The following is a 15703-nucleotide window of genomic DNA, read 5'->3' on the forward strand; positions in this document are numbered from 1 at the left end:
ATCCTGTTAATCTAAGCGACTTTTTCCAGGTGTGTTATTCCACCTTAAGTTAAGAGACTTTGCACTTAAATTTTTAAAATTTTGGGGCCATTGATTCACAACCACACAGTTACTTTTTTAACAAAAATTATATAAAGAAGGTCAGTTTATGGAAAACAAGAGAATTAAATAGTAACAGTTCTGATTCAGCACAATGAGAAGTAATCATTCTCAACCATGCTTCAATGCTTACAAAGTGGTGAACAGTTACCCAAAGGATGGAAATATATTTTTTGGCTTAAAAGTGTTCAATAGCTGCAATGCAGAAACTTTCTTTAATTATAGGTCTACCTTTTTAATTAATGGTCCATGGTGCAAATATGAGTGTTTAGTAAATTGTGATGTTTTTGCATGTTTCTTACAGAGACATAAATAATAGATTGGCAACTCCTCCACTAGCGTGTTTTGTTACAGGACCAACCTTACTTTGAGAACTACATATTGGTAAACTGAGATAATGATTTAAAACCAAAATTATATTGTTTTTATGAAAAATGTGCATAAGTTTTAGACATTTTGAAACAAAAAATTGAAAAATAAGATTAATATAAAGAAAATACATTGGCCAGCTATAAAACATCGGCGAAATCTCTGACAACGGGCAGCCAACTGCCTCCTAAAACTCCTCTTTTAATATTGTTTATAAGACATAAACTCATGAAAATATAATATTTTGAATGTTTTGTTAATAGGTTTTATCTGTTTATATTTTGATAAAATTGTCCATTAGAGAGATATACTGATTTAAACTGGGGAAAACTTTACAATAGGGCTAGGGACCGCAAGATTTCGATCAGTTGCCAATCTCTGTTATTTACGTCTCTTGTTTTTTATAAACATTTTCACAAAAAACTACATATAAATAACTTTATCGAGCTATTCTGAATAGCTTAATTAAGCTACATAGCTTATTTAAAAGAGATTGTACTGGACCTGTTAAACTTCAGGGCAGATATACAAGTGATTGTGCTTTCAAGTGCTAAAGTGATTTATTGGAAATATCGTGTCTTACATACCAAACTTAAAGTTTTCAGATATTAAAACGAATTCCCTTAGACTCAATAATACTATACATACTTCCTCTCCTCCTTTTCATGCTACAACAATGAGACAATCTGTCAATTAAACCGTGTTGTTGGACTTTACCTGCATCTATAGACCTCTTCTTTCCTTTGTAAGCAAAAGTTCCCTGTAAATACAGTGCTAAGAGTGTGAATAGCTGTAAAAGTTTCAACGTTACGTCTTACAATGTAACTCATTAAAGATGAATATAGTAATACCTTCGATACAGAGGAACCCGTTTCCATTTTCAATTTTGCGGGAAATTCGCAAAATCCTACCTCCAATAAAGAAGATTTCCATTAGAATAATTTTGGTGGTTGTTGCGTTTTTTTATAGGTGATATTTACATTGAGCTGAAGTGTTACAATTTGACCAGAGTCGGTTGGACGTCTGACTCGATAAAACATGATTTTAATGATCTTTATTCTTATTTTAGTTATTCTTTTTACTATTTTACCCAATTATTCACAGAAAATAGCTGCTATAGTAAGTATTCTATCTATGGTGTGTGGAACTTATTTGCAGTATCATATATCTTTAAAACTGACTCCTCTCTCTGTCTCTGTCTCTCTCTCTCTCAGGGATCATTTGTGTCTTTTTTTAATTTCCAGATAAGTAAATATGTATACAGAGTCACAGATAGTGAGATGAACATACGAGCAGAGATCAAAGACCTTAAATCTGAACAAGAGACAATCAGTATGACTGAGGAGTTTGCGAAGTATGCCAAACTGCAACGCAAAATTGACAAGCACACTGCTGAAGTTAAAAGATTGGGTATGTGTAAACATATGCAGTCAAACTTTGTTATATCAAACTAGATGGGACTGTTTAAAAACTCTTGAGTATTCGAGATATTGAGGACTGGGTAAAATACTTTTAAAAAGTGGTTGGGATTTACAAATCACTTTGACATATCCATTGTATTCGAGATATCAGTATTTGAGATATCGAAGTTCATCAGTATATAGGTAATCTCGACAGAGATTTGTCTCGCATCAATATTTTGACTGATGCCTTCCTCAAGTTTATAGTCATCTATGTTTTAAATATGTTTCCTATGATGGTATGAGAGATGAAGGGTACTATTGCTCTTGCCTTATGATGTACTTCATATGTTTATGTACCGGTACATGTGTATTTATTTCCTTATTGATGATTTATATTTAAAATAATTTTTTTTTTATAATTTCCATAGCTGCATTGCGCAATAGTAAATCAGCTGTAGTTAATATGGGAGTGAAAGCAGGAATATACATTACTCAGGTAAGAAATGTAACCTTAAACTTGTTAATATCTATTGTCAGTGTAAAACTGGTTATATCAATTATAAGCTCAGCATTATTCATTATCAAGAGCTGATTATTATTACCTGGTAATTTTGTAATAATGACCATTGAATGAGATTGTTGAACTCTCATAAAATATACAAAACAGTACTGATTCATCATTGTATATTACTCTATAGATATATATAAGTAAATGTAAAACATTTTCACATACTAGTAAATTACTAAGGATGCTGCTTTAATCAATGTGACAGAAAAACAATGGTTCAGTCAATGTTTGATGGCAACTGATTACCTTGTACCTTAAACAGCAAAGACCTTGTGTGATCAATTTTACTTTCTTTTTTAGGCAATATTGATGTTAGTGATAGTTTTGACAAACAGAAGTGAACCACTGCTACTGTTTCCAGAGAGCTGGTTTTACCCTCTACATAATATTGTGGCCCTCCCAACAGGTGTCCCTGGTAAGTTTAGGTGTTATAGTACTATGAAGCTGTCAGTAAAAACTAGTGCATGTACTTGGAATCCTTCAAATTAAAAAACATATTATATACCTATTTACTGGCTATAAGGACGATAGCAAGTTTATTGTTCCCCAAGATAGCAAGTATTTCACAAGGCAATGCAGAGGGAAATATGTAGTTGCCGTCAATGGGGCAATATACTTGCTTTCACCCGAATAGTCAGTAAATAAGTAATCTTATTACACTGAAAAGAACTTGATTTGTTGGTATTGCATATTTTCTTGATGGTATAAATTAGAGATATCGGACTTTGAATTTCATGTAACGACTCGGATTACACCAGAGGTGTTCCAAGTTTAAGAACGAGGGAAATCGAATGCTGTAGGTGAATAGATATGATATCTATTCACCATGGACAGATAGCGCAGAAACCAATTAACGGTTACATAGAATAGCATGTTTATTTGTTGTAATTTTACATAGAAAATATTCACAGAGGTATGATAAAATCATTTAATAATTTATATTTGCTAATCGTTTTTATATACATGCACTTGCTGTTGGCAGGTTTTGTTAGTGATATCCTTCTATTCAAGATTCAAAGTGTCTGACTTCTATATCAACATTCCATTGACTTTATTTTAGGATTCAAAGTGTCCGACTTCTATATCAACATTCCATTGACTTTATTTTAGGATTCAAAATGTCCGACTTCTATATCAACATTCCATTGACTTTATTTTAGGTGGTTTAGGGGTTGTTTTATATAAATGCACTTGCTGTTGGCAGGTTTTGTTAGAGAGGTCCTCCTATTCAGGATTCAAAGTGTCCAACTTCTATATCATTGACTTTATTTTAGGTGGGTTAGGGGTTGTTTGATGTTCGTCTATTCAGGATTCATAGTGTCTGACTTCTATATCAACATTCCATTGACTTATTTTTTATTTTAGGTGGTTTAGGAGTTGTGTGCTGGATAATGGCATGTAGGACGGCTGTTGCCAGAGTTACCTCCCTTTGGTCGCTAAGCCAGTCACCAGAGGAAACACAAACATTTGCAGCAGACAGACAGCCCCTTGATATTCCGCTAGACTGATGTGTTCTCTTTGTGAAGTACTTTGTCATATCACTGCCAAGAACGCCTCATTTACTAACAGTGGAAATTTTACAAGGAGTTTCCCTTAATGCCAGTCAAATGAACTATACAGATATTAATTCTTTTATAAATTATTGTTATTTGTATCAATAGCGAGCTTTTGTTAAACATACACTTGTGTAAAGTGCTGTTGCACTATATTGGTCTACAAATATTTATTAAACTTGCTAGTCCAATTTTCACTATTTTCATTATTTTCTCTTTCAAGGAGTATAGATAGATGTGATATATAAACGCTATATGACAATGAATGAATGAAGAAATGAACATTACATTTCATATTTAGTCACAATTTTTCAAAACCGATAGGCATTGTGTAAGCAGAAAACCTTCATAAAATGATGAAGTGGGGACTGGTTGCAATGTTGACATCTCAGGACACAAGTCAGAGATGACGGAGTGACCAACCTGCAATATGTTATATACATGTTCTGGTATGTCTTAGTTCAAAAGTATGTTTCATCAGATCATTGCAAGAGATGTCTTGATATTACATAACAGGTAATCGTATTTTGTATTAATAGCTGTTAATTGTGTAAACTTCATCAGCAACTACATGCATTTTACGGATATACAGAATAATTATTCTTATCATATATGGTAGGTTTTGTTGGTTTACATTACAAAGAAAAGAAATCACAAGAGGTTGAAATTTCTTTCAATATAACCCACTGATTAGAAATCATGAATTTGAAGTCAATACAGTACACTGAAAGTAAAGAAAACGACTTCAGAATAAATTGGTATAATTTAATATATATATATATCTTGATGATGTCTTTGGATTATGACAGATAAGACATATTTGTACAATGAGTAGTTCTGTCACGTACAGAAACAGAGCAACACTGAATACAATGTCATGTAAAATGTTCTATCAGAAAACTGAAACTCAGACTGAGAGAATTCTTACTCTCTTGAACAAGAATGTCTCAATAAAATTTTTGTGATTTTGAAAAATTAACTGATTGTTTATGTACATTTTTTTACATAACACAGTAAAATTGTTCAATGTATTCAAAACTTAAACAAATAAAAATTTTGTTTGAAAATTAAATACATAAACAAACCGATGCACAAGTTGTGAACAAAATGAGGCATAAAAAAAAAATGATAAAACATTAATTAAATGTATAAGTTATATGTAGTCTATCATTGTCTATTCTGCCTATTCTAAAACTAACCTACACTGGACGGAGTTGTCTTACTTATCACAGATATTGGACCACAAAAAAACAAGACAGGAAGGAGCTGTATATAATGACAGAATTTATAGAAAAACTGCTTCTAATATAAACCTGTTCATACATGTAGTCGAAAGAGTAATGCACTGTTGAGTGTCATGCAATAGATTCATTAATACTGTTATGTGTATCTTTGTATTTTCCCCATCATGACAATTAATTTTATTCTTTTTGAAGAAAAAGAGAGGGGTATTATAAAATGAGGCACCAACAGTTTAATAGCACAAAAAACTGACTGTAAAAAAAAATTAATTTAATTCACAACCATTACTGAATGTGTTACCTCCCCTTTCCCATTAAAGGACATTGCTTTTAAGAATAAACATTCCAAGTAGAAAAACATATGATATGGGTGGTGGAGACCATTGTTAGGGACTTTTTGGACTGTTAACAAAGCTGAGTATATGCAAACATTTAACCCTGTCTTCACACAACACAGAACCTGGCACCAGTACCATCTATATATAACTGTATCTAAATCAATCCATCTCACAGCTTCACACAACACACACAATGGCACAAACTCTCTCATTCCAAAACTATAGGAATGCAATATTTGTAAGCCTTCAGATAGAAAAGTATATTCATTCACTCATAACTTTGGTCTAAACTGATTTTTTGTTGTTATCTATGTGTAAATTCTACTCTATATTTACCGAAAAAAGCACAGTCACTGTTACAGTACTTCTGTCATAAAACATGCTTTGAAAGGAATTTCTTCTTTTAAAAAAAAGCATATTTGTAAATAATTCCACCTTGCATTTAAACTAAACGAAATGAAAACAATGCAAGGCAGTTTTTGAATGATGTGGAATATAACCAAACTTTTGTTAATTCTCATGCATACTGGCAATTCTCTAACCTATACATGTTGAATCATTATACACTAAAATTCTTATTACAGAATGACCTCCTCAATATCATCATCGTAATGGTCAACCGCCGTCACGGCTGGGCGAGCTTGAAATGTGGTGGTGGTTTGGCGTGGTCGTCGTGGTAGCATTTTAGAGGAATCTTTACTTGAAAAGTCATCATCAATGATAGCGTTTCCACCCCCGAACAAAGCACTGGTGGAGTTCTCACGTTTGGTGGACGGTTTCTTTGCTGTAGTTTTTGAATCCTCATCCCACGGGAAGGAGCTCTTGATGGAAGAATTCACAGTGGTTGTTTTCTTTGTAGTAGACGGCTTAAAAAGGTCGTCATCATCTAAAGTCTGACTAGTTGTTTTTGTTTGTTTGCCAAAAAGATCTGCCATTAAATCATTCTTTTTCTCCGTTTTCCGTGGAGGTTTGGATGACTTAAAGTCGTCATTGAACACAATACCTCCCGTTTTCTTGGTCATTTTCGATGTAGTCTTGTTGCTGGAGAAAGAAGGCTGATATCCACCGAAGTCGTCATCATCTTGTAGTGCCTTCTGCTGCTTCTTTTTCTCAATGTATGGAACAGTCACATCATCTCTAGCTGGTTTTCCTGAATGCATATTTTCGATAGGTTTCGTGAAAGTGTAGCTATTTTTGCTAGATGCTGAACCCAATCCCCCATCACTATCCTTACGACTGGAAGAAAACAAGAAATCATCCAAATCCTTATCCTTTTTCTTATTTTTATCCGTTTTCTTATCCACACTATCCATATTCCCTGATGTAACAAAGAAAGTGTCCAACTCCTTTTCTTTTTTCTCCGGACCCTTGCCCTTACTCTTTCCGTCATCAATTTCCTTTAACTTAGCCAGTAGTTCGTCCTTTTTCTTACGTTCCTCCTGGAGTTTTTCGTCCATCTCGAATCGCTCCCTCTCCTCCCTCGCCCTTCGCTCCTGCTCCTTCCTCTCTCGCTCCCTTCGCTCCTGCTCCTGTTGCTCCCTGCGCTGTTTTTCCTCCTTGTGCTTCAACTCTATGTCTCTCTCTTCCTGTTCGTGCTTGAGTCTCTCACGTTCCAGCGTCAGTTTCCAGTCGTCCTCTTCACGTCTTCGCCTCTCCTCCTCTTGCCTTTCCCTTTCTTCCCGCTCCCTTCGCTCACGGTCACGCCTCTCCCACTCCCTTCGCTCTTTTTCTTCTCTTTCCTGGTTCAGCCTCCTCTCCACCTCTTCTCTTTCTTTTTCCTCTTTCTCTCTTCGTGATCTTTCCTGTTGCTGTAAAACAATAAGGACAGTGTTAAACATGTACATTTTGATTAGATCTCTCCTTTCTATCTAGCAATGTTTATTCATCTCTCTTCTCCCTAAAGAAACAAATGTCCAATTGATTTTTGTCCTTTGCATGCAGCTGCACGTTATTTTTTAGGAATAATTTATCAAGAATGATATTGATTTGCTATTTAATAACATTGGAGGCTCTGAGAAAATGGTTGCATTTGATAAATTGCATATTGTCCTGAGAAGTCACCATTATTCAGAAACACTGAGAAACAATTTGCTAAATTAATACATTTTACCATACTGAAACATGAACAGAAAAAAAAATATACATCACAACATTAATGAAGAAAGGTAAATTAATGATATCAGAAAAGTCACCACAGACAAAATTAAGCTACGAAAATATTGACATTAGTCCTGAAAAATTCCAATCTGACTCTAGTTCACTTCATTGAATAAGTACCCGGGTAGACCCTAGTTTAGACAGTCTGTAAAGAAACTTGAATATCTTACTGGTATACAAAACCAAGAAATCTTATATAATATTAATATACAAAACATAGAAAAGTGTCAAATGTTAATTTAAATAATCAAACAATTATTAATGAAAAGTGCCACGTACACTACATGTACACAAGATAAAATTGATTTTTAAAAAATTCTTTTCTTTGTCACATCTTGATCAAGGTTTCATTACCGTATGATCCTTATGACAGTTCATGCTCTATATATAGGCTTTCATGCGTTCACAGTACATGCACCTAACAACACTAGCATGTATGTCCTCAATCCAACAAAGCCAATATCAAATAAAAAGAAGGAAAGAGCTACACATTAAAACTGAACCACGGTGCATAATATTGAGAGAAAGGAGTTTTCTTATTTAAGTTCATGCATGCATTTTTTTCATGCATAGTTCAATTAAGTGCAGAGATTTCACCTCTTTTGCAATAAGCGCCTCAAATTCCTCGATTTCCTTCTGAAAGTGATACATACAGACAGTCAGAGAGCTTCACTGCCATTGTCATCATACAAAGATGTCACAAATCAAACATAATTCATCACAGAGTGGGTTTTACGATTAATTCGTTCATTAAGAATATAACACACTATCTATGTCACCGAGGTACCAGGGGACCTCAGATATTAGCTCTGTCTAAGTCCTGTGGGTTTAGCATGCACTGTATAGGCAGCCACTGTGTACTGCAATCAAGGTTAGTGGATTAAACTACCTGGTCGTCAATAATGCATGAACTGGACAGGAACTCAATCAGTGGATGGATAGAATCATTCAATAAACACAATGTGATGATAAAAATCTCACACAGTACACAGCAGTACCCGTATATATTGGTACACACACAGTACACAGCAGTACCCACATATATATTGGTACACACACAGTACATTGTGTATGGATTAATTAATCAAAGCACAAAAGCAACAAAAATACATTGATACATAGATTAAAAACATGTTTTGAGAGAAAAAAAATGACAGAAAGCAAAGAACAGAAAACAGGCCATACATGGTTTATATAGAAACGTTGATACGTCTCCAGCAGTGCATACAGAAAACAACGCAGGTAATCCCGAATGATTCGCAGCATGAAAATGAATAGAGCACAGAACAAAACAGAAGGCTGCAATTAGCGCCAGGGGGGATAAGAGACAGGTGATTATGACAGGTATCTAGGGAGCCTCCAGACGTGTTAATTCATTGACTCCACAGACAAACATACCAACCACAGACAGCCAATGACGAGTACCCATATATATCCATCTTACGTACTATAAATGTCTGTACTGATGAAATCTTAATGCATATTTGTGAAAACCTATCATTATAATGAATACTAGAACTGTATAATCTTGGTAATCGTATTTTTACCAATGAGAGCTTATAGTCGAGCTTTGAACTTTGTATCTGCATGAATGACCTGCAATATGGCTAAAGCAAAATCAGTATCTTTGCTACAATATAACTGTTAAATTCCTACTAACCCAATTTGGTTTGTATGAAAATTATTATTAATTTTGAACATCTATTTTTATAATTTAGCTTGCATAGGTACTAAATTATGATACCTTGGACGAAATAAGCTAGTCTGCGGTATCGTACAGAGTTATGTTCCCTGACTACAATGACAAGCTCCTATCTGTTAGACAGAGTGTCGTTAACATCAGACAGCTACACAGGGTTAGTTCAGATGGAACACTACATCACAGCAGCAGTGCCACACAGCGCTCGACAGTCAAATACCTCTGGTTGAGCGGTGCCACCAGGAAAATTAAACGAAAACCCCCTTCTACCTGTGCTGGGTAGAGGGGGCTTATTTTCCTTGGTCGATTCATACTCGTGTTCCTCTGGGGCAGGGCGCCTCCATGTGGGTGCAGGGGCGTACTCAGTGGAGTTAGAGTAGCCCTTGTTCTGTGAACTCTGCGGTGAAAATAAATTCTATGTATCCAAGAAATTATACTTACAATTTATCTGAAAGTTTCCAGTTTATACTCCACACATGGGTTGTATAGTGAATGTTTCCACAGACTAACATAGGTTTATAACTTTATATAAAGGTAATATTTGTAGAGTGTGTCACATTGTTTACCAAGATCCAAACTCTGCAAAACTACACAGGGAATGCACAAAAAGAACTTGCAGGAAATGTAGTGATGGGTCAAAAATGTGCTAGCAACTGAATTCTCTTACATCAGTGTTTGTTGTGATATAATAATTAGACTTATAATCAATATAAGAGACTTGAATGCAGTGTCTGAAAAATGCTTAGGCTGAAAAAATTCACAACACACATAATTATTAAAAGAATAAAAGGGAATATACATGAGGAAAGTAAAAGGATCAAACTGAAAAGAAATTGTTACTGCATTGTGCAAAGGGAGCTCACTCAGGGGGAATGTGAGCACCAAGAGTTATGTACCTTTTGTGGACTATCATAACTATTGTATGAATCGTAGTCATCATATCTTTGTGTATTACGACTTGGTTTGTCATTGTTATCGTTAAAGGCCATCCTAGGTCCTTCACCTTTTCCCTTCCTTGACTACAGGTAAAATAAGCAGAGTACATGTAAGTATTGATTAGTCATTGCAGATAAAACATATACACCCTGCATAGAGGTATTTGTCCCACACCTATTACTTGTTTATAACAGAAAAATTGTTACACAGACTTTGTCAGTGTCATTGTGTTCTTGAAACACGTGAATTTAAGAGACATATAAGTAAAAACATGAGGGGAAATTTTAATTTATAATTGATTTCTTCATCATTTCATTTTTGACCTTGACTCCATCTGAGAGAGCCACCTATTCCCCTTATTAGCACCACCCACATTAGCACTACTAAACACAGTCACCACTAAGTTACCTCCACTAGTCTTGCCAGTTTCTCTTTCCTCTCCTAACAACAAAAAAGAAAAGAAAGACATGCATTATCTCCCTTGTCAACACATTACACACCTCTCTGTGCTTCTGTTGTTCCTCTCTCCGCTTCTCTTCATACTGCTTCACTTTCTCCCTGGGGGTCAGTTCTTGTAGTGAGGGCGCCCTCTTCCTTGCCTTTGGAGGGGGCGTATCGTGGGGGGTTCCTCCGTATGAGGCTGGTAGCCGGTGGGGGGCCCGTGCTCGGTTGGCATAAATGTTCTTTATTTGAAGTTCTTTATCTTTTTCCTATTTGTAAAACATCACAAACATGACACACAGCCATCTCAAAAATTATGTGAGTTACTTTAGAAAATTTTAATGATTTATAAAATGTTTCCTGTGAAAAAATAAACAATTAACAAAAGCCCCATAACAACATCCCATAATTTATCTACAGGTTATCACTGCTACAACTACTCGGTGGGTAGATTAGTGTTTCAGAACATTCAAAAGAAATATTAAGATTGCTTTATATATTAGATATCATCATGATATGATTTAATACAAAAATCCACTATCTAGGTCATCATAAATGTCCTAACTACCACACATATAGAAATATAAATACATTTATAAACTAATATTATGTAATGTATATGGTGCAGGTAAAACAATTCAATTTTTCCTAAGGTCATTAGATAAAATTCAATCTCCATTAATATTAAGTGGCCATCTGTATACCTACAAGTGACTGAACAAACAAACCCATTACCTCCGGTCTGTATCTTCCCTGTATACAGGTATACAAATATAACAGCAATGCCATGATACGAGCTCGTTTTATCCTGACGATCATTAATTTGATGAGGTGTTTTTAATTTCCTCTGATTACCTTGAGTTGTCTCTCCAGCGTAGAGTTCTGCTCTCTGAGGTGGTCGTTCTGTTTCTGAGTGTCCCGATTCCGAGCCATTTCAATCCCCAGCTCATGTCGATGATTCTTGTTTAGATTCACAATATGTTTCTCTAAATCCTACAAAACATGATACATTACATTATATAGCTTTGGTATTAAATTAGACGGTTTCAACAAATACTCAAAAATCAAGTACAGTAAAAAAAACCATAATTTTGACAATAAATGTCCTGAAGTTAACTAAGTATCTTTAAAATTCATGTTCATGTACTGAATCCAAGAACACTAGTTGCTTAGGTTCATTTTCACGGAAAGAGGTTAGTAATGCTACTTGATGATTTCTTCAAATTACCTGTAACTGAATTTGGGACAATACTGAATAGGTATTATATTAATTAATTTGAAAACTTAATAGTGGATGGACATCCCCAGAAAACTGACACTCCATAGCACTTAAACTAGCATGTCTTCAATTATCTTTTTAATTCTTAAAAGTTAGAAAATTAAGACAAATTTATTTATGTTTGTGTACATAATATTTGTACAATCTGTAATGTAAATTTACCTTTAAAAATACTTTAAAAACTCTGGATACTTATAAATTTCCTTATCTCAAAATTTAATCAAAATTTCAGTGATATATGTAAGCAATTATCAGATGTCACATCCTCAATTTATAAAAATTTACAACTGTTTTAGATTGACCAACATTATATGATAGTGTCCCAAAGAAGAGTGCCTTATCAGAAGTCCAGGAGATTACCTACAGAAAAAGCTTTTTATAACCTCTCTTAACTTATATAAACATACCTCTATATTTACCTTTGTCTTGCTACTACACATATAACAAACACAACTTTTTAAGTTGATGTTTATGTTTTAATGGCTAGAAAAAAAATATCCCTAGATTATCATCTTCTAGGTCAGGAGTTACTTTAACAGTGCTAAAGAGGAAGTATGAGGCAGTTTTAAAATCTATATCGGTCAATGCTGATTTTCCTTAACAAAAAATCTCAAAAAAATCTTTTCAAAGAAATTGCATTTCTATATAACCAGGCATCAGGTAATCAATACCAAACCCAGCTGATCAATATGTTACAATGGACTGTCACCTTTGGCTTTACCTAGTAGAGTTAAAACCATGTTTACATCTTTGCCTTTTACCTACACAGTTAGATGTTTACATTTTTGGCTTTATCTACAGAAATAAATGTTTTCACCTTTTGCTTTACCTACAGAATTAGATGTTTACCTTCACTCTCAGTTCCTTTTCCTCCAAGTCAATCTGCAGTTTTTGGTTTTCTTTCTGGAGGTCATCTCTCTCTTTGAGGTTATTCTGATCAGCCAGCGACTTGTAGCGCTTTAATTTACTCTTCGCCTTGTCAAGCTCATCTTCAGCATCCCTGAGGTAGCGATCCGTCCTCTCATATTTATCGCGCGTCTTACGTAAATTTTCCTTCAGCGAGCGGACCTCGTTCTGGTGGCGGGCAATGATCTGTGGTAGGTCGCCTTCTTTATCCTCGTATTTGACCAGGGCCTTCTCCTGCCGATGCTGCATCTTTTTCAGGAGTTTGTTCTCCTCCTTTAGGTCTCTGAATGCTGTCTGCATATCCTCAATCTGATTCCTGAGCTCATTTAGTTTCAAGTTTTTTGCAGACAGCATTCTCTGTACGACCCCATCTACTTTGGGTTCGGAGTTGGGCACCGACGTTCGACTGGTCACATTTCTACCACGTCCCCTACCCCCTCTATGTCCGCCAACTGAAAAATAGGAATCAACTTTAATAAGAAATTGATTCAAAAAAGGTCAACTTAATTACCATCTTTTTACTGAAATCAGAGCTCATTATAAATTTATCCACAAATAAATCTTGTTTTTATTTTGACTGCTTATGATTGTCTCTTGAAAATGTATATCCACATGAAAGAAAAACGGCAGATATTGAGGACAATGTTCCCCCTCCCCCAACCTCTTGAAAACATGTACATTCTGGTCAATATAGTTGAACACAATGTGACTGTGAGTCTATATGGATTACATGACTACAACCTCACTCATCATAGCACTAGTACATACAGTTGCATGCATTGTAAGGTACATCACTCAATCAATGTTCATAGAACATGTTTAGCTTTATCACAATCAAAGACGGTGTCCTACCATTACTAAATGAAGGTCTGGACAGTAAGTACATGATAAATTACTGATACAACCACCTCTATCAGATTAAGTTCAAATGAATATTATTACATGTATTAGACATTTACCTGATACATTCAATTATAAAAAATAAGCCTTAAATTAAGGTATTTCAATTTGACAGGATATATGTTCTAAATGCTTGTGTGTGGAGGGGGGGGGGGGGGGAGGGGGGGAGAGAGAGAGAGGAGGGTGCAAAATTTTAAACTACATACTACAGAAATTTCTAGAGTATGATGAGAGTCAAAAAGTGTTAATGGAATTCAGTAAACTATTGAAGTACTCAACAAAGATTATGAAGATAAAGAAAGTTTGAATAAAATTCTCGTGCCAGCCAAAAAGAGAAGCATTGAAAAGGTTAAGATCTTTAAATAAAATCTGCATTTTATCTTGTGCATAATTGGTTATCTTTCTGCAATGGTTAGTTTCTGCTAAACATTTAAATCAAAGAAATGGATTTAAGAAGTAAGAATAACTGATCAATTTAAACCCCTTTACAAGGGAAATATTATGACAAAATACTTCTGAGGTATAATCCTGATCATGCTATCACATCGGCCAATGGCTTTAGAGGGCCGACGCAGGCATGCAGTGTTTGAGGACCGAGTGATTGAGAGCTCACTGAAGAGGCTACCCAGACTGCATGCGACGTAATGTGATGAATCAACAAGTCGCCATGACATGCCGTGTGGACGATGATGACATGCAGAGTTGACAATCTCCCATGGTACACAGAGATTCCTCCATGTTTTGACATGAGATATTTTAGTTGTCTATCAAAACACAGCACATGACAAGAGAAGACACACATATAGGTTCAATTTAAGCACAGAATATGCGATCACTGCACCAAAGCTTGGAAGTAGTACTATACCACATAAACAAGCTTTGTTGTAGAACTACTGAACAACCAGATTACAAACAAGCTTGGTTAAGAGGACAATGGTTTAATCACCTTTCGTTCTGGGAGAGTAGATGTCATTGACTGTTTGAGTCTTGAAACCTGAAACCACGACACAGACAGTCATCAAACGAAGCGACAATGCTGCATTCCTCGCAGTCTACATAAATACTTACTGTTGGGCAGCATCCTCCTGGATAACATAATGGACATTTTCCTGGTTCTGTTACCAGCAATGACTTCTAACGCATGGAATCATAAACTTAATTTTCCATGCTGACATTACAATTTTAGTTGTTTGTATATATAAACTCAGAGGCAGTAATTGACAGGTTAGAATCAATCCAATGAAATGATGATGTCAGTGGCTGCTCTGTTTGATAAACCCTGGTTGATTATCACAGGTAGGAACAAAACATCATTTAACCTAACGCAGCTAGTTACTGCAGTTTGCATGTTTAACAAATATTTGCGTGATAAAATTGTCATTTAGAATACACGTTCTTTTGTTTTACGTGAAACCACTGATCAATTGATTTCTCATTGTCTTGGCCGATAACAGAACAACATGGAAAGCTTTGTGGCCCACTGCAAGCATTGTACCTGCCTGTTACCCTAAACATACAAGACAATTAGTATTTTAAATTGACCAAAAAATCTTCCCGTACATACGGGTAATTGATAGAGATTGGGGGTTTACTTAAGGTTAAAGGGTTTAAACACCAATCTCTACCCCTGTTATATCTCTCCCCGTTACTTATCATTAGATATCAGCATTGCCTTTTTTTACTCTAAAGTCAATAGTTGGCAGAGCTAACATTGTCGATGACAAGTCATAATTTGGGTTTCCATCAAAGTGTCATTTCTTACAGAATCACTTTAAAGTATAAACTTATAAGACCTGAGGACTTCAAGAGAGTGA

General features: G+C 35.2%; 2 protein-coding genes across 2 annotated transcripts in view; one reads left to right on the top strand and one right to left on the bottom strand.

The window, feature by feature from the left end:
* Positions 1–15703, bottom strand: part of LOC128184456 (uncharacterized) — a 32485-nt gene that overhangs the window by 13719 nt on the left and 3063 nt on the right. The window contains exons 3-11 of the mRNA XM_052853942.1: positions 14836–14883; positions 12933–13441; positions 11660–11797; positions 10864–11073; positions 10324–10446; positions 9648–9824; positions 6162–7379; positions 1320–1379; positions 1186–1228 (exon numbers count right to left, since the gene is read on the bottom strand). Coding sequence (XP_052709902.1) covers positions 1186–1228; positions 1320–1379; positions 6162–7379; positions 9648–9824; positions 10324–10446; positions 10864–11073; positions 11660–11797; positions 12933–13441; positions 14836–14883 — 2526 coding nt within the window. The remainder of the gene's footprint in view (positions 1–1185; positions 1229–1319; positions 1380–6161; positions 7380–9647; positions 9825–10323; positions 10447–10863; positions 11074–11659; positions 11798–12932; positions 13442–14835; positions 14884–15703) is intronic.
* Positions 1430–5045, top strand: LOC128184455 (guided entry of tail-anchored proteins factor 1-like). Its single transcript, XM_052853940.1, has 5 exons — positions 1430–1587; positions 1713–1878; positions 2300–2367; positions 2740–2854; positions 3805–5045. The coding sequence occupies exons 1-5, from the start codon at positions 1507–1509 to the stop codon at positions 3945–3947; spliced, it is 573 nt and encodes a 190-aa protein (XP_052709900.1). The 5' UTR covers positions 1430–1506; the 3' UTR covers positions 3948–5045.

This window comes from Crassostrea angulata, chromosome 5, assembly GCF_025612915.1.
Source record: "Crassostrea angulata isolate pt1a10 chromosome 5, ASM2561291v2, whole genome shotgun sequence".
In the NCBI taxonomy this organism is placed as follows: Eukaryota; Metazoa; Mollusca; class Bivalvia; order Ostreida; family Ostreidae; genus Magallana; species Magallana angulata.